Raw genomic sequence first — 13,327 nt, 5'->3', positions numbered from 1 at the left:
TGCCTGTAGGCAGAAGCAGCAACTGGAATCTCTCTTCAGTTTCTAGTTCAGCTAAAACCAGGGAACACATTTGGTCTTAACTTCTAAAACAAAGGAATAGCTGCTTTCAGCATGTAGAATCTGAATGCTCTCTTGTACAACTGAAGAGTTTTTGATGTTTTGTATGGCGCGTTTTTTATTATTGACGAATAAAACATTGACAAAAATCTCTGAACATGAGACTGTTTTCTTACATTGTTCGCTGTCAGTGGCTTCATTACTTACATTTATAGATAGAAAGAACAGGAAGAACAGCAATACAAAACACTGGAAATATGTCTAATCATTTTAGCAGTTATAAAGCAGTTATAGTTGAAGTACAGATATCAGGAGTTATCTATCAAATTATTTCTGGAGTCCTTTTTATACTTGGATGATGGAGCTTGACATACGTCCTGTGCCTCCGTGGGACGTTAAGATGAAGGCATTTCATCTTCTCCTGGTTTGTTTGGTGGGGTTGTACCTAAAGACACACAAAAGATTTTATCTTATAGGTCCGTCCATGTCAGGATGGGCTTTTAACATTCCTCATGGATCATTCCTCAATGTCCTTAGAGGCATTTTGAACAAACCATAAAACATCCCAAATTAAGCGCTGTAAAACGAGGACAGTGTTTGAACAGCTTAAAGCAAACAGGCTTCCTATAAACCACGTCTGGAAACTTCGTTTAGACCTACCAAAAAAAAAAAAAAAAAAAAATAGCGGGTTGTTTTGTTAGTAGCAGAGTCTGTTCCCTGGATACGCATGACTGACTGAGCATGAATCAGTGATCAAACAGTTCAGCCTCCACACACACACACACACACACACACACACACACACACACACACACACACACACACACACACACACACACACACACACACACACACAATCTCAGACTGTCTCTTTTCTGCTTAGTCAAAGAAAACACGGCAGCGACAGCTTACATCACCTCTGTTACCCTGGCAACCGCTGTGACGAAATAAATTCTAAGTTCTGATTGGTTAAACTGAAGCTACAGTGGCCCCACATACATAACTCTCAGTTAATTATATAACGTCTCCACCTGATTATAAATGACTGAGGCTTTAGCATATTTACTGGAACCAGGCACGTCTACTACAAGAGACACAGTTTAAATTTCCAGGTTTTATTTTTATGTCCAAGAGAAACAACCCACTTGGTAAAAATATTGTAGTTCTTTCTAACCTCCCATGAGGTCTAAATCAGAAAAGATGCTATCGACAAAGAGATAAGAACCTGTACCCGTCTGAGCAAACAATAAACACAAAAGAGATGACATTATACTAAAGTAGCGTGAAAACATTAACTGTAGATACTTTGATATTTATCACTATTTGGGTTAAATTGGTTAGAGGATTATAGTCTGTCTTTCAATTAGGACTTTCAATTATTTTTTGAAGTATATAAATTCATTATTTTTCACATTACTTTCTATTTACCACCTATCATAATGCTGCTTTTTGACAGCTGCTTGTTAATTGATAGTAAATGAATGCTGCTGCCATGCTGGTGTTTTTTCTCGGTCAACATTTTTGGATGGCGCTCAACATTTTTGACCTCCCCTACACTACATAAGTAAGTCATGCAGAGGGTTGTCTCTTTTTCAAGACAAATGTAACAAAAAAAAGTAATTAACGCTGCAAGATGGTCCCAAATCATTACTAACGATCAATAATATCAGCATGGTACATAAAAGAATGAGCCACTGTTTTACTTGTAAATGGCCTAATAACAAAACAGAGGTAAGATGAAATGGTTTGGCTTTTCTTAACATACTATATTTATAGGGGGTTTAGGGCGGTTAAGTCACTACAGTCACTACACATCTTACAGAACATGACATTCAGTTTCTCACCGAAAGAGGTCATCTCCAACACTCTCGTCCCGTCTGCTCTGACGCTCTTCCTGAAATAGAAAAAAAGGCTCAAATTATGCAAGTCTCAGACGGATCACAGACAGATAAGCGAGTCAGAGAGACAATAGCAATACCTTAACTGCATCCTTCAGCCATTCATCCAGATCAGTGTTTTTGCCCTTGCTGTGAACCAGTAGATCAGATCCTCCGATGACGTGGGGTGAGCCCTCTACACCTGGCACGCAGATCTGTCACATGCAAGCAAGCGTGTTTATATGAAACATAATATTATTCTGTACATTAGGCAAACGTTATTGGAATTTTCTTTTTGTGCTTTGGAGGGTTAAAAAGTTGATTTTGACCATACTGTATGTATCCAGTCATTGAAGACGATGTTTTCATCATGGCATACTGGATCATTTCTTAAAGAATATATATGCAAAATTTAAACTTCCTTTTCTGCTAAGGGTGTTATAACTCCACTACGCCTTTACACAGCAACTTGTTGTTTATTGGTATATTAATGTCCAACATCTCATATAGAGCTCCATTAAATTTACAAAAAATTGGATAGGTGTCCCGCACATAGTGGACATTTTATGAAGAAAATAAATCACTCACTCTTGTGCTTAGAGTGGGAAGGGATCATTTTAAAAAAAGGAAATTAGAGACCCCATCCACAGGAATTGATTTTGGGGTATTCACTTGGTTGCAATCTCAAACCTCACCGCTAGCTGCTACAAAATCCTACACACGGCTCCTTGTATCTGTTGTGTAAATTGCATCATATTTAATCTGACCTTCCGGAAGCATTTGAAGTTCTTTGCGTAGCTGTTGTTCTGCATCCTCTGTGGTTTGGTTTTGGGAGGGGCGGTCACAGTGAGAGATCTAAACTCCACTAGCACCAGCTTTTTAGGAAGATTTTCATCAATCTTTGACTCCTGCAAAACAGCACAATAATAAGTCACTTTTGTTTGATGGACAGGTAATATTCCTTGTTTTAATTAATGAGAAACAACTCAAGACAACTAAAGTGATTTCAGATTTTACAAAAATAACAGGCAGTTCATACATAATCTCCTGTGAATCCTGAGTGGTAGCTGACAAACACTGGATCCTTGAGGCCAATACGAATATTTAAGAGATAAAGAATAGCATAACATAATACCATTTTTAAAACATAAATGCATAACATAAATAAACATTTACAACAACAAGGATCTTTTGAATTTGGTTATTATTTGGTTACAGATTACATTGCATATGGGAGATTTTAAGTGTCAACAAAGCCCAATAAATACATCGTTGAGCCACTCTTATAACCCTTGGATGCCAGTAAACACTGAATTTTGAGTTGATACTCTAAGATTGAAGCTGGAGCCACATCAAAATGTTCGAGGGTACATCTAACACTGTTGGCTTGCAACCACAGGAAATAGTTAATTTACTGACTTTGATGTGTCAAATGGTTCCTATCTGTCCCAAGCTTTAGAATCAATGAAAACGGGAAGGTCAACTTTCACAAATAAATATATGTAGTGAATAAAGCATCTAGTTACAACTAGAGCATGTAGCATATTCAGAAAGAGGAAGAAAGAACAAACTGTAAGCTTTTTAACAGAACTTACCTGGACCTCCTGTTTTATTGAAACCGGTTTCAGAAGGGTCTCAGTCTCTTCTTTAGGCTGGCAGATATCTACTTTGAGTAATTCTAAATCCTGTATGAATAAAAAGGGTGAAAATGTCTGGTAACAGTGAAAACTGAGAAGTGAAGCAATCATGTGTGCTGAGTCAGTTTAAGTTTCAATTTTCTTTTCTCTGAATTACTGGATGAATAAAATAACACACAGTGAATCCTCACCTCAATGAAAGACGCCTCATCATCTTCAAAAGGCTGTATGTCTTTACTTGTACTGGCAGACGACACCTCTGGACGTGTGCTGGACTCATTATTAGTTGTCTTGTATTCCAGAAGATTAACCTGCTCCGTCTTGATGGCGACAATATGCTGGTCAGATTTTTGCTTCTTGTCTTTTTCGAGGCCCACCTGTGGCCTCTGGTTCTTTACATTTTCTTCTAGGTGGACTCGTTGCCTCTTGCTTGAAGACGAAGCCTCCACAGTATTTAAACTTTGTTTCTGTTTGGTTGAACTGAGCGTTATAAGCTGTGCTGACTGGCCTTGATTCCCTGACGGTTGCTCATCGAAGAAGTCCATATCCTCAGACATAATAGACTCTAGTTCATCTATTTGTATCTCTTCTTCCATCTCCTTTCTCTTTCTACTACGTGGCTCCTGCTGGACAGCATGGGAGACCCTGTCTGACTGAGCCTCTGACCGTCCTACAAAAAGATCAGCTGCTGACCCAAGTGGAGTCTGGGATGTTGCCACTGAACGTGAGGATGTTTCTCTAGACCTGGGTGAAGTGTTTGGTGTCTGTATGCTGATGGATGATTCCAGTGAAGGCCGTTTTGGCTCTGACATGACAGAGAAGAGCTCTTCCTCCAAAGGCCTTGATGACAGGAAGACAAAGCGAAGGATAAGATAAGACTTTAATCTTATATTGTTGCCACTCAAAGCACGTTTATTGACATTTGGTAAATCAGTTATACAGTTAATGCACTACATTCTTACCAACATGCTATAGTCCTCTACCTATTTTAAAAAGCAGATGTTTACCTTTTCTTGTTGACAGTTTGGAAGAATGTGGTCAGAGTTGATTGTTTCTGTGGGGAAGCTTGTGCAGAGCTTTTTTGTTTCTGAGGAGATTGCTTGTGTAGACATGTCTTCATGCCATCGTTGGTCCTGGGAAGGGCTGGCTGGGACCTAATGCCACTACTGCCTGCACCTGAAACTGCAAAAGTATTGATTGATTGGTTACAGCATTACAGGCATGAAGCTGATGTTCCTATCATGAGTGAATTCAAGGGATAGTTTGCCTACTTGCTGAGAGGCAGATAAGAAGATTGAAACTACTCTCATATCTGTCACCAGCGCCTGCATTGTGCTAATGTAACACAATCCACCTACCAGCACTTCTTAGGCTCACTAAACAACTTATGTAATAAGTTACTGAATAGCTATTCCATATATTTCACACAATATCTGACATACATATAGAGCCAAATACATTGTGGGGATACACCAATTCAATACATCAGATTGGTATCAACACAAATACTCTGTACGAGGCTAAAGGATTGGTATGGGATGGATGTGATTGATCCAAATTGCACTTTTTCCTAATCAATGCAGTTATATTATTTGTAATAGCAACAAACAATGTATTTAAAATCTGTTAGAGCCTAAGTATATTGTTGAAAAAGAGGGAGGAACTCTAAACTGTGTCTGTTGTTTAATTGACCTAATTTAAACATTTACAATTAAGATGAAACCATGTGCAGGACACAGTAAACCTTCATGTTGTGTTACACATCAAAATTCAATCAGTTTCGCACATATTTCAATTCAAGAGATAAAAAAGACAGGTCGGTGCATCCACCTGTCGGTTTGGACTTCATCATCTGCGAGTCCGTGTTCTCTACAGTGTTGAATGATAAGCTCATTGAATCAGGCACGACGCACTGAGTGGTCGTCTTCTTAGCATCAGGTGTGGATCCACGGAGCTGACTGCTGTTGTGGTTTAGCTTCCTCTCAGGAGTCTCCCTGACCGCCATCAACCCTGTACCTGCACATAGCTCTGTCCTGATAAACAAGTACAATTACACACATCAGAAAGGCTTCCTTTTCAAAATTGAAAAGTTTGGACAACTTTAACACAAAAAAGACGCGTGTCTGGTCTGTGCTCGTCAGTACCCTTGTGATGGCTCTGTGTTAACTGCATATGCTGTGATGTTCTGAGATGCTGCAGGTAACACAGTCTCTTCCACCGCCACGCTCTGCGACAGCGAAGCACTCGGGATTCTGGGTTCCACTCTTGGTGCTGACTCTAAAACAGAAACAAAGACAGAAAAAAATCAAAGAAAAATATAAACAAATAAAACAGCATAAAATTTATTTATAAACTGAAAAATAAAATGAAAGCATTCAGTGCTTTTCTGTGTGGTCACCCACCTGAGTCTGGTGTTGGACTGGATGAATTGCAGTACTTATCACAGGAAGCATAGATAGCAGCCAAACCAATTTCCGACTCCGGGATGACTCTGAGGCCTTTTCTGTGTCAGGAGAAATGCCAGAGAGAGTTTTAAAGTGTTCACAAATCATCGCTTTGACAAATAAATCACCAAAACACACTCTTAAGTGCTTTTCTACAGGAGTTTGTGCAAACCTTTGAACAATGTTCTTCACAGAGTTTGCCCACTCTGTGGTAGAGGAAGGAAGCAGAGTTTGGGAGCTGCCTGTCATAACATTGACCACACAGCTGTGTGGAGACTCCAGCAGGTCCCGGGGCAAAGAGCCTTCCTCAAGCAGCTGGCTCTTGCCACCTCCAAAATCTACTGCTGTACTCAGGCGCTTGAGCTGCAAACAACATAAAGAGTAGGGATTACATACATACATACATTATTGATTGTTTATCAGAATAGCAGATCAAAGACACTGGAGGGACTGTGTGTCTACGGACAATAACATTACTTGATTTGATATTTCCCCTCATGTCAGTCCGATTGAAGGCTAAAGCCTTTGAGCGGTCCATAAATATTTTAGTTATTGTAAAAGCATTTGTTCCAGAGGATATTCTTAGTGCTGTTGTACTCAAAACACTTGGAAAATGTAGAAACATTCATTCATAATGTGATAATTGTACAATTTACATTTCAGCTGGCTTTTTATAGCAGGAATGCAAACAATTTACAGCTAGCAGAGATTGCTCTCCTCGAGATAATAATAACAATAATAATAACTATTATAATTATAACTATAATAATTATAATAACTATTATAATTGTAACATTGTCTCCTGACTTTAGGTCTACTGGCATGTTCTCTGTCAAGCGCTGGCTGTTGACAGATGAACCATACTTGGAGGGTTCTTTCAAAGTCAGTTAGAACTATAATAACTATTATAATTAATTATAATACAAGTACATCCTGTCTGTGGTGCTGTGGTGGTTAAGAAGCACACCAGCCTTATTATCTCATATGGAGGCTTACAAACACCCATAATAAGTCCAAGCAAGACAGTACAAATAGATTTGCTGGTTTCATAACCTGCACACCCTCTGGATTTTAATCCATGTATGATTCATAGCCGTGGTTATTCCAAAGGTAAACTTAAGTCAATTAATTCACCAATTTGAATTGCAATTTATCACAGATTTGTTGATTATGGTTTAAAAAAGACAAAGATTTGTCTGCTTTGCTTCATATTAAATAAATACTTATTTTGTGGTAATGGACATTATTGGGTCAGAGAATAAGCGGTGAGGTAGATACATTTAGAATTGCTGAAAGTCACATTAATTACATTTTATAAACCAAATAACTAATCTAAAAATATCTTCTTATCAATAGTGAGAATATCCATTAGTTGCAGCTCTTGTAAAACCTGTTCTCTCCACTGGAGCAGTCAGTCTCAGGGGATCACAGGGCTGTAGACTGCCTGGTAACTGAAGTTCAGCTGATAAACAAGATGCTGACAAGATCATGTGACTTTCCATTATTTCTGAGGCAACTGACAGAACAACAAGCAGGGTGATGGGCAGTGACATAGCCTATAACTAGTGCTTATTTCTATAACTCTTGTGTGTTCTGTTATCCTTTACTGACTGAGGGGGTTAACTGCAATTACACAGACTACCTGAAACCCTGCTCTTCTGTGGCCTAGTGGTTTGAAGAGCATGAAAACAATATTAGGTCATCACAAAGAAAGAAGTAGACATACTTGTTTGGCATTGAGAAATATGAAGGTCTTTCCACTGAAAAGCTGTTTGCGAACTGGAATCACTCCAAGGTTAACATCCTCTTTACTCAAGCTGGGCTCATCGATCTCAGGGATGAACCTTAAAAACAATGTGCAGCACTTAGCAAGATAACGTTTGGTTCAGTGTGGCCTCTGGTGTTCGGCTCATTCTCAGTATGAATGTGTATAAATAAGGATGAATTGTTTTGTACCTCTCAGCTTTAGGAGGGGATAGTTTTTGCTGAGCGGCTTGGCTGAACTCAGTGAAGAACTCTGGCTTCACGATGGGACGACAGCACAGCAGAGCAGAAATAGTCTAATTAAGAAAAGAGGAAGCACATCAAACACATATTCAGAGATGAGCACATCCCATTTAACCACCTAATGAGAATACAAAAGTCTGTTAGTTACCTTGATGGTGACTTTAGCAGACGGCATGGCCAGATGGGTGCAGTCATGAGTCCAGGTGTTGACCAGCTTCCCACCCAAAGCCAACAGGGCCCGAGAGAGCGACGCCTTGCCATCAACGTCCAAACATGATGAACACACCACTGGCTTCTGATGGTCCACACTGAGATAAAGAAGTAACGAGATTCATGATGCAACATGAAGTTCATATGCAAGTTAGTTACATTGAGCATTCTCTAAGTTTAAGGAGAAATACAACTAGGTGTGACATGCGAGTGCAATTAAAAGCAAAAAATGATGCCAGACTTAGTGACCGTGGTTCTGTGATGTAAAACATAACTAACCAGGTGTTGTTTCAGTAACTTACCTGAATTTGCTCTGAAAAACCCCAAATATAACATTGTCTCCTGACTTTAATTCCACTGGCGTGTTCTCTGTCAAGCGCTGGCTGTTGACAGATGAACCGTACTTGGAGGTGTCTCTTAAAGTCAGCGTCTAGAAATAGAATTTATGAGAGCAACTTGTGAAATTGTCCATAAGTCAGAACAAACAATCCTACATCTTTCTGTTCAATTATTCACGCCTCAACGAGAAATCCATCCTTTCAAATAACCCTAAAATGGAAATGTATCCCAGGCCTGGAAAATCAATTTAACCTTAAGTGTAAGAAAAAGTGGAGAGGAATAGAAGCGTATCGACATGCTAAACATGTGACATCCAGAACTAAAAATATGAAGAAGAGTATTAACAGATAGATAATTACTTTTAGATCCTCTTATGGTACAGTAAGATTATGAACTGAAGAATCAAAGCGAACAAAGTAAACAGAAGGACAGAAAACCCAGAGGATGCTGATAAATATGGATGAAAAGAAAAGCTATGTTAGAGGGGTTGGCTTTAATATGCAATGCATTAACAACAACAACAAGGTTAATGATCCCCATTAGACACAGAAAAAGGTGGAATCTGTAAGATTACACATTTTCTTACAACATAGAATTTCACCAAAGAAAAAAACATGACGGGCAACACAAACTTTACTTTTGTATTTTAAGATTGTGTTTGTAACTTGTAATAGAACAAAATACACAAAATAGCCCTTTTCCAACCTGACAGGAAAAGAAGTAGGGGAAAGTGAGGCTATAAATCAGACACATGTGAGCTGGAGGAAGGGGAAATAATCAACTAACAGAAGCTGCATGGAGGAGAACAGAGAGAGGAGTGAGAGTGGCTAATGGAGCTACTGAAAGTATCATTCAGTTTCTGGACCTGTTACGCTCTCACTAAGAAATAGTTGAAGTATACTAAACTAAATCGGAGAAGCAAGTTATCCATGAACCGGCTGGATACAAGGAACTTTCTTGAACGACAAGGCCTTACTGGAGGTGTGCTGATCCTGGGAGCAAGTGGTTGAAAATAAATCTTGTTCAGCTACAGGTTGGACCAGCTTGGGCCTCCTCAACTCCGTTGATTCATTAACACGCATGCAAGTGGCAGCACGCACGCACGCACGCACGCACGCACGCACACACACACACACACACACACACACACACACACACACACACACACACACACACACACACACACACACACACACACACACATCCCTTGAACATAGGCGATTGACATTTACCTGGAGTCCTCATTTAATTTTAGATTACTCAATGGACATTTGACATTTGACTCAGTATTGTGGTTTATTTAATTTAATGGATATTTTGTGTTTAATTCTGTATTTTAAAAGGAACCATAGGTTTTTGATTTGATTTCTGATGTAAAATGTGTAAAATACAATTGACTTAGATGAAAAACTTGATTAATTGTTTGGGTTTTGCTTATGTTGCATTTTGTAGTCGGATTATCTCTCCAACTGTTCAAAGTATTTTTTTTCTTAAAGTGACAAGTGGTAGAATTGTGTCAGTGCATCAGCAATTATTTGTTGGAGCCGGGTGATGTTCCACTTGAAAGTGGCAACTATTTAGTGTTTTGTTTCAGTTCTAGTCCTGCTGGAATGAAGCCATAGCACCACCTTCTGAGCAGAAGTGCCTCCACACCAAATTAAATCTCATCTCTTTGGGACAATACTGGGTTTGGTGATGCAGCAAAATGAATAACTTGATAATCCTGCAAAATATTCATACTAATATGAGGCTAGTATACAAACTGTATGCACTCTAACAGTCATAGCTGAAAACAAATCGTTATTGCACAGACCTGCATGGTAATACAGTATTACATACACAGCGTATGGATCAAAAATAGAGAAGTGGATTATGTTGCTGCATTGCTTTTCTATGGAGCTTTTATTTACATACATTGTCCTCTGGCTGGACACTTCCTCTGTTAATAACTGTAAGATCATAACATTCAACTTTAGAGCCGAGGGGAGGTGAATGTTTGATTCTCAAAAGATCACTTTAACTTCTAACCTGTCTGGAGGGTTGTCAAACTACAGAAGAAAGAAAAGACATCAACAGATCAAACAAATGACTTTTCTAGAAAGGGTACTTTTATTTAAACATTGTCATAACTCTTGTCAATCTGATTTAGTTGTCTTTTTAATATTGTTGTATTGTTTTGCATAAGATGTGAGCTTGGGTGAAGAACTCATTAGGATTCTCTCTTTGATCTTGATATAAATTCCAGCTACAGAGACATACAGTCTTCTCTATGTTTATATACAGTATATATCAATTTAACTACCAAATATCTTTGCAATACCATAATATAATTTATATTGATTGTGGTTTTGCACATAATTCTGAACATACCGTAGCCCAAACATGGAAGATATTGTACATATGAAGGGCTCGGTGAATTGTTTAAGCTCAGCAGATTCTGTTAAACACATTCAGTCCATTAAATAATGAAATATATATATATATATATATACTGTACAACAGTTCTTCCTCTTACCTGGTCAGTAGCAGTGAGATGAGCGTGAGCCCTGCTGATGGACTGGTCGTTGGGTAGGAGGATGTCACAGTTCTTGCGCCCCACCACATACTCTTTACTGGAGAGGAGATAGTGGGTCTCACCTGTGAGTGACAGGAGGCATGTTATGGACCTTTCACTGTAGAAATCACAAACAGACAACCCAACTGTGGTGGAAAAGAATACTAAATTTGTGACTTTTTGTCATGGATGTCAACCGTCATTGCATGAATCTGTTTCACTATGTGCCAGAGCAGGCCAATAATGACAAAATAAATACCACAATATTGAGTTATATATATCAGTAAGGTGAGCTGGTAGATCGGGTCGGCTAAGATTGGTTGTTAAAATCCAGACACTGAAGTCCAATTTGCTCTTGATTGTCCGCTTGCATGGCCATTCTGCAGGCTGTTTGTATGTGAATGAGCTCAAGCACTAGATCAGTATAGTCAATTTCCAAAATTGTATTACTAAACCAAGAAGCGAAATGCAATGGAAATAGCTAAATGATGTTAGTTCCAATATCAATTAATCTGCCAAATAAAAGTATTCAAGAGTCCAATCTTAAGTCAGTCCAAAACCCGAAGACATTCAATTTACAATTGTAGAAAACCACCAAATCCTCACACTGGAGAAGTTAAAACCAGAGACTTTTTGTATTAACATTAAATCCCTGTGAGATACAGACATTATCTCATGAATATATGTTCTGCAATGCATGCTTTAATATCTAGGATGTATTTCATACATGTTATGTAAGTGACATTGTGTTTTACTCTTACCTGTGAAGAGACGGTGGATATAAAATCCCTTTAAGTTAAGGGAGTCATGAAATGAAATAGTTCAGCTGTGGTACCATCTGATCAGTGGAGAGGCTGACAGTTACCTTTCGTCAAGACAGGTTTCATTTTTAAGAATAATTTGCAGTGTAATATAAATAGTCAAACTAAAACTATTTAAAATCCATTAGGAAGAACGGATGAGATTTAGATTAAGTCAAAAGCTCAGAAACTGTGCTCAAATAATCAAAGACGATCACTACACAAAGGTACACCTAAAGAGCAGAGTGAACAAGTGTGTGTGTGTGTGTGTGTGTGTGTGTGTGTGTGTGTGTGTGTGTGTGTGTGTTATGTCTGGTCATGTGGCCCCCCTGGATACTGTTGCTGTCCAGTGTCTTGTAAGCCCTGGGCACCATTTGGTGCAGGACACTCAGATAAACAAATTAATCAACTTAAGTTAAATTTCGAACAATCCATCCCCCAGTGGTATGTTTAGGCAACATTAAACTGCACATGTACCGTTATGTTGGTCATATAATGAAAACATGTACATCAACTAACTTATAACTGCAGTATAATCACATGACAAACCAAAGGTTCATCAGATCCACGTAGTCTCGCTTGTACCAAAACCCGTATCCACTTACATTTCGATCAGTTAAGAGCAGTTCATTTTCTACCTTTAGTATTAGCTGGTAGTTGATTTTACCAAAACGTTACGCACTCAGTAGCACAGCTAACTTCACCCGCCAGCTAACGTTATTTGTTAAGCTAGCGTCAAAAGTATCAACCACGACAGAAAAAGTTACCTCCAGGCTCCAGGGGTGTCAGTATCCACATTGTATTATGTCTTGTTGCCTTTTAATGTGTGCAAACCACTAGTAAGTCAGAGGTAAAGCAACATTTTTTAAGTCAGGCAGTCCATTTACAACTTATCAACAAGGTGGACACACTCAGCGCGCTTAAGTGTGACGTACAAACTCTGCGCCACCGCTCTCTTTTCAAAATAAAAGTACAAACCCTCATTCATCAGGGGTTAGTGAATCTATTGCAAATTAGAATTAATCTTTGTAATTAAAGTAATATTGTACATTTCTGCAGAAATTAATGGTAATAGGCTTGGTTATATTGTAACTAACACTTACTTGTGCCCTACAAGAGAAAATAAATCATTATTTTAAAGAGGGAAAGTGGTGAACAGAACATTTACTCAAGTACTATAGACTCTCAATGTACAATTTGAGGTAATTGTACTTTACTTGAGTATTACCAGTTCATGCTTCTTTATACATTTTCTCCACTACAATTCAGAGGCAAACATTGTACTTTTTTACTCCACTACATTTAACTGTTAACTTTAGTTACTTTGCAGATTCAGACAATACAAAATGCAATCAACAAATACATTATTATGGACAATTTTTTTTCATAAGCTAATAATTTC

At 38.5% G+C, this 13,327-nt stretch overlaps 1 protein-coding gene across 1 annotated transcript; it reads right to left on the bottom strand.

The window, feature by feature from the left end:
• Nucleotides 1–142: 142 nt before the first annotated feature.
• nbn (nibrin) lies at nt 143–12,833 on the bottom strand. The gene is made up of 17 exons (XM_068735543.1): nt 12,693–12,833; nt 11,087–11,208; nt 8,535–8,662; nt 8,171–8,330; nt 7,972–8,075; nt 7,742–7,859; nt 6,188–6,378; nt 5,974–6,074; nt 5,716–5,848; nt 5,402–5,604; nt 4,579–4,753; nt 3,763–4,411; nt 3,530–3,619; nt 2,702–2,842; nt 2,036–2,149; nt 1,902–1,951; nt 143–502 (listed from the first exon to the last, which is right to left on the bottom strand). Exons 1-17 carry the CDS (start codon nt 12,721–12,723, stop codon nt 469–471), a joined length of 2,544 nt encoding a protein of 847 aa, XP_068591644.1. The 5' UTR covers nt 12,724–12,833; the 3' UTR covers nt 143–468.
• Nucleotides 12,834–13,327: the final 494 nt, after the last annotated feature.

The sequence above is a fragment of the Cebidichthys violaceus genome, unplaced genomic scaffold (genome assembly GCF_023349555.1).
Source record: "Cebidichthys violaceus isolate CVI_PGR_0920_01 unplaced genomic scaffold, fCebVio1.0.p SCAF_7, whole genome shotgun sequence".
Lineage (NCBI taxonomy): Eukaryota > Metazoa > Chordata > Actinopteri > Perciformes > Stichaeidae > Cebidichthys > Cebidichthys violaceus.
The sequence above is the reverse complement of the archived record's forward strand: the minus strand, read 5'-3'. Positions and strand labels throughout refer to the sequence as shown.

Excerpts from the sequence above, each read along its gene's own strand:
- nbn (XM_068735543.1), bottom strand. The coding sequence starts at position 12,723 with ATGTGGATACTGACACCCCTGGAGCCTGGAG. Across the intron at positions 8,331-8,534 it reads GTTTTTCAGAGCAAATTCAG|TGTGGACCATCAGAAGCCAG; the intron begins GTAAGTTACTGA and ends TCTTTATCTCAG. Across the intron at positions 5,849-5,973 it reads CAGTCCAACACCAGACTCAG|AGTCAGCACCAAGAGTGGAA; the intron begins GTGGGTGACCAC and ends TTTCTGTTTTAG.